Raw genomic sequence first — 18,289 nt, forward strand, 5'->3', positions numbered from 1 at the left:
GAAGGACTGTGTGTCCTAGACCGTGAAGAAAGGCAGACTTACAGCTTATCTGCTTTCTCTTTTTGCTTTCCCTGGGTCATCTTGCCAGCTTGACGCCCCTCCCAAATTAGGACTTCACAGTTCCCATGGGCAACATCATACCTGAAGTTTGAACGGTGACCAAGTAAAAGGAGAGTCAGAGAGGGTACTTCACTTTTGGGAGCCTGGATTTCGACATAAAGGATCAGGATATGAGACAGGGTAATGACTTCTAAGACAGTCCCATGTGACTTCAGCATATGATGTGGTAGATGACAATGAGGCTGCACGTTTCTTTTTATGATCAGAAGCATTATTTCACCAATATTTTGCACTGATCAGACCACATGTAAAATATTGACTTCATTTTAACAAGGGTGACCAAACTACTAAAGGGATTCATAAAAACCAGGTCAGATGAGGTGTGATCAAAATAAATTTTACCTTAAAAAGAGATGATGTGACAAGTAGAGTTTTAGTGGAACATTGCTGTGGAAGTGAAAATATTGCTGCCACTACACAGAAATAAGTATGCTGTAACTGGAGGACACGGTATATACCTTCAAGTTTTTTGCATTATTGTAGCTACAGTACCTAGCATTATGCCTGCCACATAACAAATGCTGAACAGATGCTTGAATGATAAAAAAAAAAATCAAAACCTATGGGTGGCAATTGCCAGGAAAACAGGTTTCGATTAAGTGTTTAAAATTTTCTAACAGTCAGATGTTCTTACTGCTAAAACAATAAGACAGTTTTTCCCTCAAGTTGTGAGTACCCCATTACAGCAAGCATTTAAGCAAATGTTATGTAATCATCTGTTAAAAATGGGACTGGGCATGGTGGTATGCCTGTAATCCCAGCACTTTGGGAGATCATTGCAGGAGGATCACTTGAGGCTAGGAGCTGGAGACCAGCTTGGACCACATAGTGAGACCCTATCTCTTAAAAAATAATAATAGTAATGTTATATGAAGGATTCTTAAAACATTGAATATAGAAGACTCTCCTCCTTCCACATACACACTCATTGTCATTACCCACCTATCTTAGTGTTTTTGTGTTTTTTTGAAGTTGCTTGGCTTTAGTTTTCTTAAGTGGATAAGATCACTATATGTTCAAAAGTTGTTTCATTAAGTGTAGTTTGGCAAAATGAATATATTGGCTTAGTTGTTTGCTTTCTTCATATACAAAATTCTGTTGTTCTGATTGATGCATCATTTTCTCACCCCAAGCAAGGCTAATCCAGGTTTTGAGGCCTGAAGCTTATAATTTGGAGGGGCTCTCCTTAAGAAAATAATCCAAAATTAAGTATAAAAGTGAATGTTTATTTGGTATGAGAAAAGATCACAACAAATAAATGCCATAAACTTCACAAAATGTAGACAAATAGCTTATTGTTATTATAACTTACTGTGTTTACTATTAATTAACAGCCCAATATATTATACCTCTTTGGTACTTTTTTTTCTACCTATTGTGGCCATATATTCATTCAACTCTTCTTTACATGACAGTTTTATATTTTCTATAGGAAGAATCTTTTCCTCTTGCACAAGGCTTGACAGAGTACCAACCATGGACCAAATTCAGCCTGCTTGTTTTTATAAATAAAATTTTTTGTAGCACAGGCATCTCCATATTATCTATGGCTGCGTTTGTGTGCAACAATGGATGAGTTGAAAGAGATCATATGGTCCACAAAGCCTAAAGTATTAAATATCTGGCTTTTTACAGAAAAAGACCCCTGCTCTAACATATTTGCTCAAAATTTATTACCTACTGATAGTTGTGAAGCTGAAAAAAAAAGTTTTGAAACCAGTTACTAGTAATGTAATAGCACATCTGTAATTTCCTTCCCTTTATGTAAAACGTGTTTCTTGCCTGGGGAGAACTTTATATCTCCTTTATTTGGACTACTGCGCCTGACCCCAGAAGTGTCCATGTAGTTGAATCATAGTATGTCACACCCAGCAGGAGCTGGGCAACACTCATGCAAATCTTTGGGTTAAAGATTGAGTCTGGATGCATTATGTGGTCCAAGAGGGACAGGGCATCACTGCTAGGAGCTGGGCAGATACAGAGATAGTGCATCCTTGATTTAAGTACCACGATCATCTTCAGGAATAGTTAAAGAGGAGCCCCTAGGCATGAGGCTACAGTTGATGCTGGTCCTGTGTCCCAAAGGAGAGTAATCCAAGCCTTGTAAGGGACTCTACCAAGTAAAATATCCTGAAACTTAAACTTAATTAGCTTTATCGTAAGTTCACCTCTTTTCCCCAGGACAAACAACTTAATGTCTGTTTGGAGATTTTCCCTTCATAAACACCTTTTTTTTCTCATGCATCAGCAGTCCTTTACTTTCTACAACCACTAACACAAGCTCTCCCTCCCTGCCATTTTCCCTGCCCCAAAATTAAGGTGAAAAAACAAACCAAAAGGGAACGTTAGAGGAATACAACTATATTAAGGATATATCATTCTTGGAGGACCATTTAGCTGGCACAGGGCAAAAATATGACAAATTAGGAATTGGGATGAATCACTGATTATGTAGTATATGTTGAGTATAGAATTAGCAGCTGATTGGGAAATGCATCCAAAGCTGTATAATATGTGACCTCTGACAAATAGATTGAGCTCATCTGTAAAATGAGGGGATTAAATTATATGATTGATAAAATATATGGTGAAATGGTATTAAGTGCTATTTGGCTCTAGCGTTCAGGAACACCCACATCACACCAGCCACTGCAGTAACTACTTTTCACACTCTCATCCCAAACTGTTCCCACAGAAGAATAGTAGCAAAGTTAAAAAACAAATATCTTTTTCTCCCCCTTCCTTCCTGCCTCCCTCTGTCTCTCTCCCTCTCTCTCTTTCCCTCTTTCTCTCTCTATCCTGCAGTCGCACTCTCCCTCCCTTCCTGTATTCTTTCTCTATTTTTTCCCCTTATTATCAGGACTTGGGACTCCACTAGTAATGCTAAACTTTGGGCCGAGCACAGTGGCTCATGCCTGTAATCCCAGCACTTTGGGAGGGTAAGGCAAGCGGATTGCCTGAGGTCAGGAGTTCAAGACCAGCCTGGCCAGCATGCTGAAACCCCATCTCTACAAAAATACAAAAATTAGCTGGACATGATGCTGAGTTCCTGTAATCCCAGCTACTTGGGCAGCTGAGGTGGGAAAAGCTCTTGAACCTGGGTGGCGGAGGTTATAGTGAGCCAAAATCGTGCTATTGCACTCCTCCACCCTGGGTGACACCGTGAGCCTCCATCTAAAAAAAAATTAAAATTAAAATTTAAAAAAACTTAATTGGTGAGCTGGGACTCCTAGGGTACCTCCTTTCCAACTTCATTCCCTGAAAATCCAGAACCAAATTTCAAGTTTTACCATAATCCAACTGAATTTGCAAGAAACAGAAGGAAAAGGAGACAGAAGAAAAGAGAGAGGAAAAACTCCTTTTAAGTAGATCCACTTAAGTTACAGAGTAGGGCAGAAGAGAATAAGCCACACCTATGAGCTACCCTTTAACACAGTGTCCTCACCCGTTTGCAAATATAACCCAGTCTATAAAGAGATCGGCATTCCTCTCACCTTTATCTATATATGATTATCCTTCCAGTAGTAGAAAGTTAAGGAGAATACAGTAAGACTTGCCATTTTTAGTTTTAATATCTAATTTTGATTGTTTACTGGTAATGCTAGAGGTCTATGCCACATAATAATTTGCAATTTTCTGGATATATGAATTTAAATCATAGGCAGTATATAAGATTGGTGTGTGATTGTGAATGACCTAAGCCTGCTGTCTAGCACACACCTTTCCATATGGCTTTTGTATATTAAGTTATTTTTTAAATGGTTCCAAGCAGGAATGTGCACTGATAATGAAGGGAGGTCTAAAACTTTTATGATTTGTAACCAAAAATTTATCCTAACTATACTGGTAGAAATGGAATGGAGGAAGATGTAGAGCCATTTCTTATAGGTCATATGTCTTTTAGTATATTAAAACAATCCCCTACATCTGTTATCTGTTATTGCAAACAAACCACCTAATGACTTTGTGACTTAATGGCAGTATCAACATATTTCTCATTCTGTAGATTGAGTGATTGGTCTGCTGGTGACTAATGTCGCCAGAATGTAGGGACTGGGCTCAGAAAGGACAGTTGAAATGAGCTAGGGCCTTGCACTCCATGTGGTCTTTCTGCTTCCAGGTTTTAGGGCAGCTCTTCCAAAAGGGCAAGGCTATAGGGTACAAGTATTCCCGCTTCTCCTTCCATTTACCAGTGTCTTTTTGGTCAAAACAAGTCACATAGATAAATCCAGCATAAGTGGAGGAAGAGAATATATAAGAACTTGAATCAAGGGCCATTACAGGAATGATGTGCTACTATACCAAATCTCCAGTCAAAGTTTCCAAACCGTATGTGGCTGTTTATCTCTTTAAATCACAGAATTGAGCTGTGTTTTGTATTACTTTAACATTAAATCTGTGTCTTCATTCCATGCCACTCTTCTCTTTCTTATTCCCTACTCCACACAGTTCACCAAACTATCCTATGGTAGGATGTTTTTTGATGAGTCTGATTAGAATGCCATTTCCTCCATACTTGCCCCCCACCAACCCTTTGGTCACTTAACTCACCCTTTTTCATTCTTCAGGTAAGATATCACCTCAGGGAAGCCTTCCTACACTAGTTAGATTTTAATTTTTCTTGCATATTAATTTTTCCTAGTAGCATTTTAATAGTTACTAATGCCAGTCTTCCCATTAACTAGATGTTTTATGAGGACCCTGTCTAATTCATTTTTGTATTTGCTCTCATTTTCATTCCTGTCCTTACCCCCAGTTATCCCAGTCCTTTGAACATAGTAGGTTCTTCATAAACATTTGGTGAACAAATATGTCTGGCTTAGAAATGTTTTTGAAAAGCTGCTAAGATCTAAAAGACTCTTTGTGTTTGGTCCCTGAGATAGCAGCTCTTTTTATCTGGCTCCATTTTTCTTCACTGTTGAGATTCTGTTGGTTACTTTTTGCTTTTGTGGTTTTCCTCCTTCATTCTTCCAGCTTTGCTTTTTTAAAAAATTATTTCTTGTGGAGTCTTTTGTCATTGCCATATTCTTTATAAATTCTGTACTGTTTTTGTTTGTTTTCTCTTTTCTTTTCTGGTTACTTCTCATTGTAGAAATTACCAGGTGATAAGATCCCTTCTCTCCAAAGTGAATTTTTATGTTTTCTTTTCCTGGATAGTTCTTACTGATACCACTAAGTTGTTGTTCCCTGCCAGATACATTATTATTATTATTTTTTAATTTATTATTTCAGTATTGGGTTTTTAAGGTGGGCATATAACAGGTGTTGCTACTTTAATTATTTAGAGCATTGCTTCGTGAGATCACTGCATAATAAACTATAAGAATTCAACTAAATTCTTTGCATTTCTTTACTTTTATACTACTTTTTATAATGTATAGATTAAAATTTTACAGTCATCTCCTAGTATCCATGGGGGATTGGTTCTAGGACCACCTACGGATACCAAAGTTCACACATACTGAGGTCCTTCAGAACCCACCCATGTGAAAAGTTTGCCCTCCTGTTTTGTGTGTGTCTCATCCTGCTAATAACCATATTTTTCAATCGACATTTGGTTGTGGATGCAGAACCCTGTAATATGGAGTCCTGACTATTTAGTGAAAAAGACCTGCATGTAAGTGGACCCACACAGTTCAAACCTGTGTTGTTCAAGGGCCAATTGTATATTCAGAGTAATAATAGGTCATTTCATTTAAATATAGCATCAGAACATCTAGGAATGTGTTTAAATCTTAGCTTTTATATAATGAGAAAACTTAGAATGGATTTTCCAATGTTAGTTTTCAGACATTTGAGGCCAAATACACATTAGGATACATGCGTACATATAAAAGTTGGAGTATTTGACTGCTAATCTGGGCCAACATGATCATAGAAAATGCTTTATTTTCTTAAGTCATATGATTTTCCCCCACATTTAGTGTATTTTGAATATTTATTGAAAAAATATTTTTGGCCAGACCCAGTGGCTCACATCTGTAATCCCAACACTTTAGGAGGCCAAGGTAGGAGGATCACTTGGGGTGAGGAGTTCGAGACTAGCCTGCACAACATAGTTAGACCGCATCTCTACAAAAAAATTAGAAAATTGGCCAGTCATGGTGGTGTGTGCTGGTAGTCCCAGCTACTCAGAAGGCTGGGTGAGGTAGGAGGATCACTTGAACCTAGGGGCTTGATGCTGTGGTGAGCAGTTTCACTCACCAGTGCACTCCTGCATGGGTAACAGAGCAAGACCTTGTCTCAAAAAGAAAAAGAGAAAATATTTTTAAATATTTTCTTTAACAACATTGTATATTTATTAGATTATTAAAATAATTGTAGACAGTTATTCAGTGTTAAGTCATCTTAGTGTTTGTTGTAGGCAGTTGATGGCTAAACTCAAGGATCCCTGTGACTCGTAGTATTTTCTAGTCTTTTCCTTGTCTAGCTGATTCTTTAGTCAAAGAAATACCTATTTTCCTGATCTAAAATTCTTATTCTGACCTGTTACATAATGTGGTTGTTCTGAAAATGTGAAAGGAATTTAAACAGTAGAAATGCTGAATGTTTGTGGTTTAATTCTTACTCGGATAGAACTTTCAAGAAAGTTGGTATACATGTAGAGGAAATAGGAGGAAGTGGGAGTTTTCTTAGTTTTGGGCCATTGCAGCAGTGGCTAACATATATAGAGGTAGTAATGGCTCTGGGGAGAGGATCACCTTCTCAGGATTGCTGTGGTTGTGAAAGAGAGCTAAGAGTCATACATTTTAATAAATCATTTGTGCTTGTTAAAGTTAGAAATAATTTCATACTTTCAGATACAGTACAAAGAGCTTCTATATATCCTTCATCCAGATTTGCCAAATGTTTATTACATTTACCATGTTTTTTTTCTATGTGTGTATACATGCATGTTATTTTTTTTCTGAATAACGTGAGAATAAGTTGCAGACATAATGCCTCTTTATAATATTTCAGGCTTACATATCCTAAAATCAGAGTCATTCTCTTATTACTGTAGTATTATTATCAAAATCAGAACATGTAGTTTTTAACAAATACTTGTTCACTTGGGGATAAAGTATAGGTGGAGTGGAAGTATAAGCTTGCAGAACTAATTTAAGTGCTTATGGGAATTACAGTCTTTTTAGTGGTTAAGAAATCAATACAGAAAATTATTCTGATTTAGAATAAGACCAATGGAATAACAGTAACACAAGGTACACAAACAAGTACTTCAGAAATGTGCCCCCCCAAAAAAAGTCATTTCAACCTAAGGAATCAGAGAAATACTTCAAGTAGACTGTTGCAGAGTCAACCTCAAAAGAGGTGGAAGTGCCAGGCAGAAGGACAGTGGGAGGGAATTCACTTCCTAGAATACATCCCCCATATTCTTCCTGCCCTTGATCATCAAAGTTCTAAGAATGAATATGTTATTACAGTTATTCAGTACTGAAATATCAGGAATACACAAGAGACGACAGGTTCTGTTTCTACCAAAGTTGATACAGTACTTTTTTTCCTTTTAATTAGCAGATTTTAACCTTAACATTATTAGGGTAATAAGAAATAGATTTTCCTTCCTAAGCACTTGTTCTTAGGTTGTTTTTCATTAATATCTTCTTAATTACAAAAGACAAGAAGGAATGGAATTGATTCATTGTAATTACCTAAAGGAATGGAAGGAATGTCTTTAAAAACTTAATTAAGTCACTGTCAATCTAGAGTGTGGGGATTATTATTTTTATATTGTCTAGCATTAATATACTGTATTAAATGTATGCTAGTTATTCTCATATTCACTGTAATTATTCTGAATTAGAAAAGGCTTTACAAGGTACCGTGGTGTGTCATTTTCAGACTGAAGGTAAGAATTAATGAAATAGACACGTAGACTGATAATAAGAGTGTAGCAAATATTTGAAAATCCAGTTACTGAAAATTGCTTTCGAATAGTTGTGTTTTTTTTTAGTTTTAATGTTTATAATGCAATATCCTGTCTGTGAAAAATTATAGCATTGTTAGCCTTTATTTCTTAAGCAGGTGTTTTAAGAATTAAATTTATCTAAAAGTTTAAATGTTTTTTAGTTTGGGTTTTTTTGTTTTGTTTTGTTCTTTAAAGTTCACATATATAGCCGCGTGGTGTTTTACAACATGAATATTTATAACATCATGAATATTTAGTCCTTTGGCTAGCAAGGGGATTTTCTTAAGGAATTTCAGACCCTATTGAATAAATTTTTTTTTTTTTTTCTTTTTTTTTTTTGGTGAGCTGTTACTTCTTGATTTCTGGTAAAAAGTAGGGAGATTTTTAGATCTTCATTTTGGTACATCTAATTTCCTAATTGCTTTCCTTTTTAGAAATGAATGTCTTTTGATAGTACCATACTAAAAAAGACTTTATATGAATTCTCCTCAGAACTAACAAATTTGCTTGTTTGATTTTTGAATTATTCAGCCTGGTATTTGATACCTTTAGATAGTGTATGCAAGACCCATTTTTCTGAAGTTTTCAGTGCTGGCAGCAGGATGCCTATGATGCTGTCATCCTGAGATTGTACACTTGCAAACACAAGTGTGTTTTGAGCAGGCCAAAAAATGTCCCACATTCTTCAGTCTTCTCTTTGAAACCCAGTGTCCCAGTATACACATTTTTTGTTTTTAAGTTATCGTAATTTTTAGTGACTCTTGTAGAAATTTTTCTGTTCCTTTGTGTCCTGCTCAGTACTGTGTGTGAAGTTCAAGGTTGAGTTTGGTCTGTAATGTTAAAAACATAACATTGAGGGGAGGGGGGAGGGATTGCATTGGGAGTTATACCTGATGTAAATGACGAGTTGATGGGTGCTGACGAGTTGATGGGTGCAGCACACCATCATGGCACAAATATACATATGTAACAAACCTGCACGTTATGCACATGTACCCTAGAACTTAAAGTATAATAATAATAATAAAAAACATAACATTGAACATTGTTATATGAGCAAGTCTTTATGGACTTTTGATCCTCACAGTATACTGATCTTACATTTCTGACTTTAGTATCCAGTTATAAAAGGTTTGTGCATACAATTGTTCTTTAGAATTCCTCTTACCAAAAGAGGGCGGCACCCCTCAGGCATAGTTAAGTAAACCTTAAACAGCGTATCTCCAAATCTTAATGTAGTCTATTTTTCACATAATTACTTAATCAGCTCCTATTTTAGGTTATTTCAGTTCTTCCTCTTTAAAAAAATACATATTTATGTGAAATACTTTATTTTTATATTTACATTAAAATGCAAAGTATATTCTAAATGATTTTCTTAATTTTTAGTTTAGAAGTGAAATTACTGGATCAGAAAACATAATTACAGCTTTCAGAGGATTTGTAAGTGCTTTATCAGTATATATATGTATCACTTTCATAGTAACTGAAGGTTGAATAGTTACATTCTAGTTATAAAATAAACTTAGGATAAAATTAGTTTATACCTTTTCATGATACAGTCTTGAGACAGAAGGTGGCAACATGGTGTACTGGAAAATCCTAATGCCCTAAAGTGTCCATTGCATGTAACCAGTTGGCTTCCCTCTTATACATCTGAAAGGGTTCTATTTAGGGACTATCCTTGGTAAAATTGAGACAGTAGTCTTTCAGATCTTTTTCGTATCCTCAGTATAGCATTAAAACTATGTGGCCCCTTCTGCAAATCACTTAAAATCTTAAACTCACTTTAGAAAGAAGATATTATAATCTGCCTTCCAGGGTGGTAATACTGCTTTCACGTTTGACTCAGTCCTTATCTAGATAAGTGCTTAACTGCTTTATAGAAGTTAGCTGTTACTACTACTTCATTGCCTAAATGTTCACTTTATTGGGAAACTGTATAATAGGGGGAATAAGAATGCTAGGTTTGAAGTCGCAAATTGCCTGGATTTGGAATTTCAGCTCTGCCATTTAGCTGTGTGGTATTGGGCAAATTACCCTCTTTAGTGTCGGGTTTCTGAGGTATAAAATGAGGTTATCATAGTAATAAAAATTAAATGAGGCTATATTTAAAAGTGATTAACACATTTTCTAACACATTTTAAGCATCAGTAAATGTTTTCAGTAATTATTGTTATGTGAGTGTTATATTAGTTCTTTATTACTACATAAGAAATCACTTCAAAAACTAGTGGCTTAAAATAACAATACATGTTTATTATCTCCTTGTTTCTGTGAATCAGGAATTTAGGAGCTGCTTAGCTGGGTGGCTGCAGTCAAGCTGTCAGCAGGGGCTGTGATCATCTACATACTATTTTGAACCTAATGGTTATAAATTTTATATTTTGCAGACTATGTCTTCAGCAGTGGTGCAGTTATATGCAGCAGATCGGAACTGTATGTGGTCAAAGAAGTGCAGTGGTGTTGCTTGTCTTGTTAAGGACAATCCACAGAGATCTTATTTTTTAAGAATATTTGACATTAAGGTGAGCTTTGATTTGCTTTCACTTTAAACTAGGTGATTAGGTTTTTTTTTTTTTTTTTTTTTTTTTTTTTTTTTTTGAGACGGAGTCTTGCTTTGTCGCCCAGGCTGGAGTGCAGTGGCACCATCTCGGCTCACTGCAAGCTCCGCCTCCTGGGTTCACACCATTCTCCTGCCTCAGCCTCCGAGTAGCTGGGACTACAGGCACACACCACCATGCCTGGCTAATATTTTGTATTTTTAGTAGAGACGGGGTTTCACCGTGTTAGCCAGGATGGTCTCGATCTCCTGACCTTGTGATCCGCCCGCCTCGGCCTCCCAAAGTGCTGAGATTACAGGCATGAGGCACCGCGCCCGGCTAGGTTTTCTATATCAATTACAATTCAGTTTAGATTTGATTATCCTACATGTGATATTTAAATTTGTACATAAACTGATATTAGAAGAGCGAAGCTTGGTTTTTAGATATTGACATATGGAAATCATGACCAAATGGGAACATGTCTGAAGCCAGAATGTGAATAGTTTCCTATTTTATCTTTCTACTGCTACCATGCATTAAGCCTTTTTTTTTTTTTTTTAATTATGCCTGTTGGTTCTTGGGCTTTCTCTACACTCTGTATTTTTTTAATGATACTCTTTTATTCTGTCTTGTTCATTATAGAATAGCATACATAGTCTATTCAGGGAACAACAAAATAATATTTTAGCTCAGTATGTACTATTATTTAGCCCAGGTTTAAAACATTTCAATATCTATAAAAATCTGTTTACTACTCATTTTTCCTTATGTTGTTTCTCGTGATAGAATATATTCAGATTTTCATAGCTTTATGTCCCTCACTCCCAATCATAAATCACATTGCTATAGATTGGATACCCTTTGTTAGATATTCATTTCTTACAGTTGTCATAAAAACATCATTTTGCTAAGATGAAGTCTCCATTATTTTTTAAAAACCTTTCTGTAAGTAAGCCTCCATGGTTAATATTTATATGTGACAGTAAGTGCAATGAGATTTTAATTACAAAATACTAAAACTACCTCTAAACTATTGGGCACTAATATGACCTGATAGATAACAGTCAAGAGATTTTTACACCCCTGGTCTCAGCTTTATTTGTAAAATCAGATAACCATCTTGGTCTGTTTTGAAGTATTTCACTGAGTTTAAATGAGATCTTAGTTATGGTATTTGGTAAATTGGTGCATCTTTTGTTGTTGTTGTTTTGAGACAGGGTCTTGCTCTTGCTCTGTCACCAGCCTGGAGTGCACAGCTTACTGCAACCTTGATCTCCTTGGCTCAAGCAATCTTCCCACCTCAGCCTCCTGAGTAGCTGTGACTACAGGCACATGCCACCACACCTGGCTAATTTTTGTATTTTTTTGTAGAGATGGGTTCTGCTGTTTTGCCCAGGCTGGTTTCAAACTCCTGGACTCAAGTGATCCTCCTGCCTCAGGCTCCCAAAGTGCTGGGATTACAGGCCTGAGCCACCAGTCCCGGGCTAAATTAGTGCTTCTTAAAGTCTGCTTCCAAGACAGCTGAGAGATATGACATGCTTCTGTCACTAGCAGTGGCTTACTATGGCAGTGATTCTGGAGGGTGGGGAACACATACATAATTTGAAAGAAACCCCCAAGTGCTTTGACATATTTATCATAACTGTTGAGAAGCACTATTTAGAAATGGCTTATGCATACTACTCCACTAAGAAGAAAGGAATTCTATTGCAGTGGTTATCATGGGTGAACAGTGTATTGTACATATTTTTAAATTGTGGTCTGGGTAGAACCTTGCATTTCTGAATAGGGCAATGACTATGTTTCTCTAACCGCTTATTTCCAATTGCTGAACGTTCATGATTCTTCACCTTTGGTATTAAGGTTAAACCTATTTTTTATACTATGACAATAGATATGGCAGTCATCATGGCACTCTTATCCATAGTTTAACCTTGATACATTTTAATTATCAGTCTCTTTCTGCATCATGATTAATACTACTTATACCAGTATGTAATTAGAAAGGTACTCTGCAAAAGTTAAGAATTTGAAGATGGTTAATGAGCAGTACAAGGAAGGTATATTTGACCCTCCCACATCTATAAAATTGAGGAAAAGAACATAAAATATTCCTGCAGTGTTTGATAGTACATTGTCTAAATATTGCTGGTAGAACTGTGCTTTGATAATCAGTTCATGTACAAAAGTGTCCTATTCCCTCTATGTAACATTGATGACCTAGTAATTATTCTGGTTATGTATTTGACCAAGTAACTGAATTTGGAAATGGTTGGCTAGGGAGATTATATCTTAGCTGAATTAAACTGACTTGATATGTAGGTTTTATGAAAGACACGTTATCCAGTGTTTACAGTTTTAAGAAATTACTGATTAGATTATGTGACACTATTTATATATTATAAATATGTTGCATGTGTGCATGTAAAAGTTATTTTTAATATAAACAGTTATCTTAATATGAGTCATCTGCTTTGTTTTATTCCTAGAGATTATGTTTTGGTAGTTCTTATTTTAATTTTTGACTTTTTTCTAGGATGGGAAACTATTGTGGGAACAAGAGCTATACAATAACTTTGTATATAATAGTCCTAGAGGATATTTTCATACCTTTGCTGGAGATGTAAGTCATATTTTTCTTTATTACCATCTTTTTTCATTCCTTGCCTTTTCTAATCCAAATTATTTATAGAGCCTTATTGAAAGATCAAATTCAATTTACTGTTTTATTTTTTTGCTGAAGGTGAAATAATGTCTTATCTGCTAGTAAAATTAACCTTTCATTCTTTAGAAATATACTTCTTTTGCTCATTATTTTTATGATATAAAGCTGTTATATAAAACATGATTCTGTTGTTTCTGCTTTATGATGAAAATATTTCAGACTTGTCAAGTTGCTCTTAATTTTGCCAATGAAGAAGAAGCAAAAAAATTCCGAAAAGCAGTTACAGACCTGTTGGGCCGCCGACAAAGGAAATCTGGTAACCCTTTTTTTAATTAAATTGGACCAGCAAACTAATGCTCATGGGACAAGTGTGGGCCACTTCCTGTTTTTGTAAATAAAAGTTTACTGAAACTTAGCTATATTCATTGGTTTACATGTTGTGTTTGGCTACTTTTTTGCCACAACACAGTTCAATAGTGATGACAGTGATTATGTGGTCCTCAAAGCCTAAACTATTACCTAAAATATTTACTATTTACAAAAAAATTTGGTGGTCTTTACCTTAAAATAATATTTTTCTTGAGAACTGTTTTTTTTAGATTTACTGAAGGACCCATTCCAATAACATTTTTTGTTGATAAAATGTCATATGTATTGTCTTTTAATTTTGCATTTGTGATAGCATTGTTTGTTAAGTTTTAAAAGTATTTTATACTTTGTAAACAAAGACTTTAGGTAAACTTAGAAGCAAATAAGCAGAGTTGCTAACAAGATCTATAAACATTGCCTTGTCTCTCTATTTTGTTCCTAATACTATATACTATAAAACCCATAAGGAACCTGTTTATTGTGTAACACATATAAAACAATTACAGAACAATGCAGGATAGTATAAAGCTTTAAATTAATTGGTATAGAACTATTGTTTGACAACAGTGTACCAGGCCTTTCTCTTGTAAAGTGGAGAAGGGTGACTAGGAAAGGGGAACCTTTCCAAAATCATCTTAAGCAGATCAGTTTCAGGAGAATGAACATGTGCTTTCATCCAGTCCTATGGTTCCAAAAACTGTATGCTGATGACTCTCAAAGTTTTGTCTTCAGTACTGACACATCTTCCCTGAGCTTCAGACTCTGTCTGCTCAAGTTAAGTGACACAATAGCCTTTAGACTTAACACGTCTGAGCAGAATATTTGATCCATGTCCTGTATCCCGAACCCTAGCCCCACTCAGACCTGTTCCTATTCTTCTACTAATCTTCCTTGTTTCAGCAAAAGGCATTTGTTCCATCTTATCCCTCAGGCTCACCATGGTCCCTCATAAATCCTATCAGAGTCCTATCAGATTGGCTCTGCCTTCAAAAACTTGTCCTGTCTGACTATTTCTTACCATTTCTGCTGCTACCATTCTAATCCAGGCCGCCATGATCTGTCAGTTGGACTGCTACACTAGCTTTCTGACTAGTCTCCCTGCTGCTACTCAATCGTTTTTACTATCACTTTTCTATACAGTAGCCAGAGTAAACTTGTAGATTAGGTTATATCACTTTCTCTATTTAAAATTCTGTAAGAGCTTCCTATCATATACACATATAATCTATAGTCCTTAACCATGGCCTACGGAATCCTACATGATCTAGTCCTGTTCTTTCCTTCTTACTTGTTTCCTTTCACTGTGCCTTTTGCTCACTACAGTCCAGCCTTCATGATGTTCTTTCATGATGCACCCTCCTTGGAGCCTTTGAATATATTGTTCCCTTCCTTATTTTATTTAGATCTCTGCTTAAATGTCGGGTCTTCTGAAAAATCTTCCTTAGTCACACATACATCAATTTAGGAATAAGACAGTTTAGTGAATTAATTTTTTATGTTGATGTTGTCTTACATATATTTAATAATATTCTTCTAATTTATTTTCTAACAGAGAAAAGACGAGATCCCCCAAATGGTAAGCTTTTTGACAATTATTAATCGTTTAAGATTTTAGATGACAGTTTAATCCTTGTGGAAACGTGTACCATACATTAGTAATATTTAGTATCTATTGCATCTTAATCCTTGTGAAAACATGTACCATACATTAATAAGTAATATTTAGTATCTATGATCAAATTATACGGTTTATTGTGTTCTTTTTAATTAATGACTGACAGATGAGACTTAGGAAACAATATTCTTCGATATTTTTCTGACATGAAGAAAGAATACATAGTGTGGAGATCACTAATACTTATATCTTAATTCTGGATTCACAGTTGACTGAGTATACAATCTAGCCTTAACATTTTTCCTAGAGGCAGTAAATTTTGTCTAGCATATTTGTTAATTTCCTACTTTAAGATTTATCTTTCATTCTTATTTCAAAGTATTATTTCACACTGGTTATGTGTTACATGAAGCCCCTTTCAGAATGAACACCTACTGTTATGGTGTATTTAGAACTAATTTAGCTGCATATAATGCTCTTTAATTTGATAATGACAACTTGAAGTATTATGAATTCATTTTTAAAAAAATATTAAATACCAGAGAGTAAAAGCAGTAAAAGATAAAGTCCAGGAGTAGAAATTCTTACCCTAGACTTCATAAAGTCCCTGAAATTATGTGCTAAATACGTTCTTTTCTCTGGAGAGAAAGGATCCATGGCTTTCATCTGTTTAAATGAGGTCCCTGACTCTGTGAAGGTAAAGAACCATTCTCCAGGACCCTTTATTATGATAGAGAAAATGGCTGCTTCTTTTTAAAATCACATCTCAAATCCTTTTATCAGAACCTAGAATGATTATTCAAGGAAAACTTACATAATACAAAGTTCTTAATATCTGACAGCTATTGGTGATTGTTGGGGTTTATTTCTTTTAAACAGGTATGTTGCTTTTTGATTTTGTCCTTACATTTCTTTTCCTGATACAGAAACATGAACCAAATTTTGCTGTACTAGATTCTGGGTTATTTACCTTATTAATTTTTTAAATGCCTGACTACCTTCAGTAGTGCTTAACAGGTAACAAATATTGTATACTTTCGCTTTCTCTTTTGAATAGAAACATTAATACTTTTTAGGGCTGTTACAGGGATTGAAGTAATCAAAGCTTAGCATAGTGCTTAATAAATACTAGTTATTCTGATGAAGATGATGACAACTATAATAATAGCAACTAGTATTTAATGATCTTTTACTATCTGCCAGGCACTGTTCAGCAACCTTCTGAAGTAGCTCCTGTTATCTCTTTTATAGATAAGGAAACTGAGGCACAGATAGGTAACTTGCTCAAGATCTCATAACTAGTAAGTAGTGAAGCAAGATTCAGCATCAGATGATTTGACTCTAGAGCCTGGCCCCTTAACCACTATGTTATGTCCAAATGATTTTGAAGGCAAAACTGAGACACAGGGTAAATAATCATGTCTCAGAATATATAAGCTAGTACTTGGCAGAGGCAAAAGAAACAGAAGCAGCTGAGTTACAAGTTGCTCATCTGTGAACTTTCAATGTAGTATTGGAAATTTTCCTTGATATAAGTCTAGTATTTCAACCTTTCTGAATTTGTTACATTATTTTGAGTTTGGAGAGTATATACAGTATTGAGTACCAATGGAGAAGACTTTCTAGTGGTGCCATGGAAACACTTTGGGGAAAGTAACCACAGATTTTAAAGTGTAGATGCTGTAGAAACAATATAATTAAAGTTGTAAATACATATATCCATGTTGGATCAGTTCCAGGATCCCCCCATGGATAGGAAACTTCACTGATACTCAAGTCTGTGATACAAAATGACATAGTATTTGCATATAACCACAGATTCTCCTATATGCTTTAAATCCTCCTTAGAGTACTCATAAAACCTAATACAATGTAAATGCTAGGTACATTTGATCTTAGCCAAAACGCTGAGAAGCAGTGCTGGGTAAATAGTTGTTATACTGTATTGTCTAGGAAATAATAGCAAGAATAGTCTGTACATGCTCGGAACAGATGGACCCATCCATTTTTATTTTTAATCCACAGTTGGTCGAATCCATGGATGTGGAATGCATGGACATGGAACTGTGAATATGGAGGGGTGAATATTTATAAAATGAATTTCTGAAGAGGCACCTAGTTTCCATGAATAGATAGAATTTGAAAACTCTTTATGTAACAGTGGTGTTTCATAATTTTATTATCCCTACTAAGAGACCCACTTAGAATTAAATGTAGTTTCTTTCTCTGAGTTGGCTGTTGGTTTTTAATCTTTAGTTTTAATCATTTGGCTCAGTGGTTTCAGACTTCTTTTATCAAATAAGTGGAGGGGTTTTTTTTTAATAGTGTTGTTAAAGGGCAAAATTATACAGCATGTGTTGCCCATACTTGTATACTTATAAAATATACATATAATATGGAATTAATATATTAATACACAATAAAAAATGAAATAAATAATTATCAATACAAGTTGTAATATTTTAAAACTGCTTTGCTTTCAACTACCTTGCTTTCACCTCTAAGTGGAGACCACTGTTTGGGAGGCAGCATTATTACTTGACTGTATTTGGTGCACCACCACTAGGTGGCAGTGGGCCCCTGTGCCATGTCCTCCAGTAGCCATGCAGGTGCTTTGTCTCAGATCCTTACTTAGATTAGATTATCAGTTTACCACACCTTTTCAAATTTTAATTATTAAAAAGATACTTTCTGTGGAATTTACATACATTCCTAAAATGCAATTCAGTATCTTCCTCACTCCTAATTTCTTTATTGGTCAATTTCACATTTTAGCATATATGCTTTCCAATGATTTGTTCCCAGCTTCGTGACTGCTTGACATCAGAGGCCTCTAGGCCACCTGTTTTTCGACTGTTTTATACCTTGATGAGGCTTCTTTGCTTTTTATGTAATTAATGGGAAACTTGAGTTCTTTTAGATTTAAAATTAGACATGTCTGTTCACAGGAACATTTAAAAACATTTTCCTGCAACAGTTGTCCTTAATCAGGAGATAATTTGTCATTTGTTTTTTGAAAAAAGAAGGAAAACAACCCCCCTTCATTATATGTTTACATAGTAGTT

General features: G+C 35.3%; 1 protein-coding gene across 2 annotated transcripts in view; it reads left to right on the forward strand.

The window, feature by feature from the left end:
* Positions 1–18,289, forward strand: part of WASL (WASP like actin nucleation promoting factor) — a 66,892-nt gene that overhangs the window by 29,727 nt on the left and 18,876 nt on the right. The window contains exons 2-6 of one of the 2 annotated variants that reach the window (XM_031665211.1): positions 9,419–9,472; positions 10,423–10,557; positions 13,112–13,198; positions 13,460–13,556; positions 15,162–15,185. In XM_031665211.1, the coding sequence (XP_031521071.1) occupies positions 9,419–9,472; positions 10,423–10,557; positions 13,112–13,198; positions 13,460–13,556; positions 15,162–15,185 (397 nt within the window). The remainder of the gene's footprint in view (positions 1–9,418; positions 9,473–10,422; positions 10,558–13,111; positions 13,199–13,459; positions 13,557–15,161; positions 15,186–18,289) is intronic. The other variant, XM_031665212.1, reaches the window with a different exon arrangement.

The sequence above is a fragment of the Papio anubis genome, chromosome 4 (assembly GCF_008728515.1).
Source record: "Papio anubis isolate 15944 chromosome 4, Panubis1.0, whole genome shotgun sequence".
In the NCBI taxonomy this organism is placed as follows: Eukaryota; Metazoa; Chordata; class Mammalia; order Primates; family Cercopithecidae; genus Papio; species Papio anubis.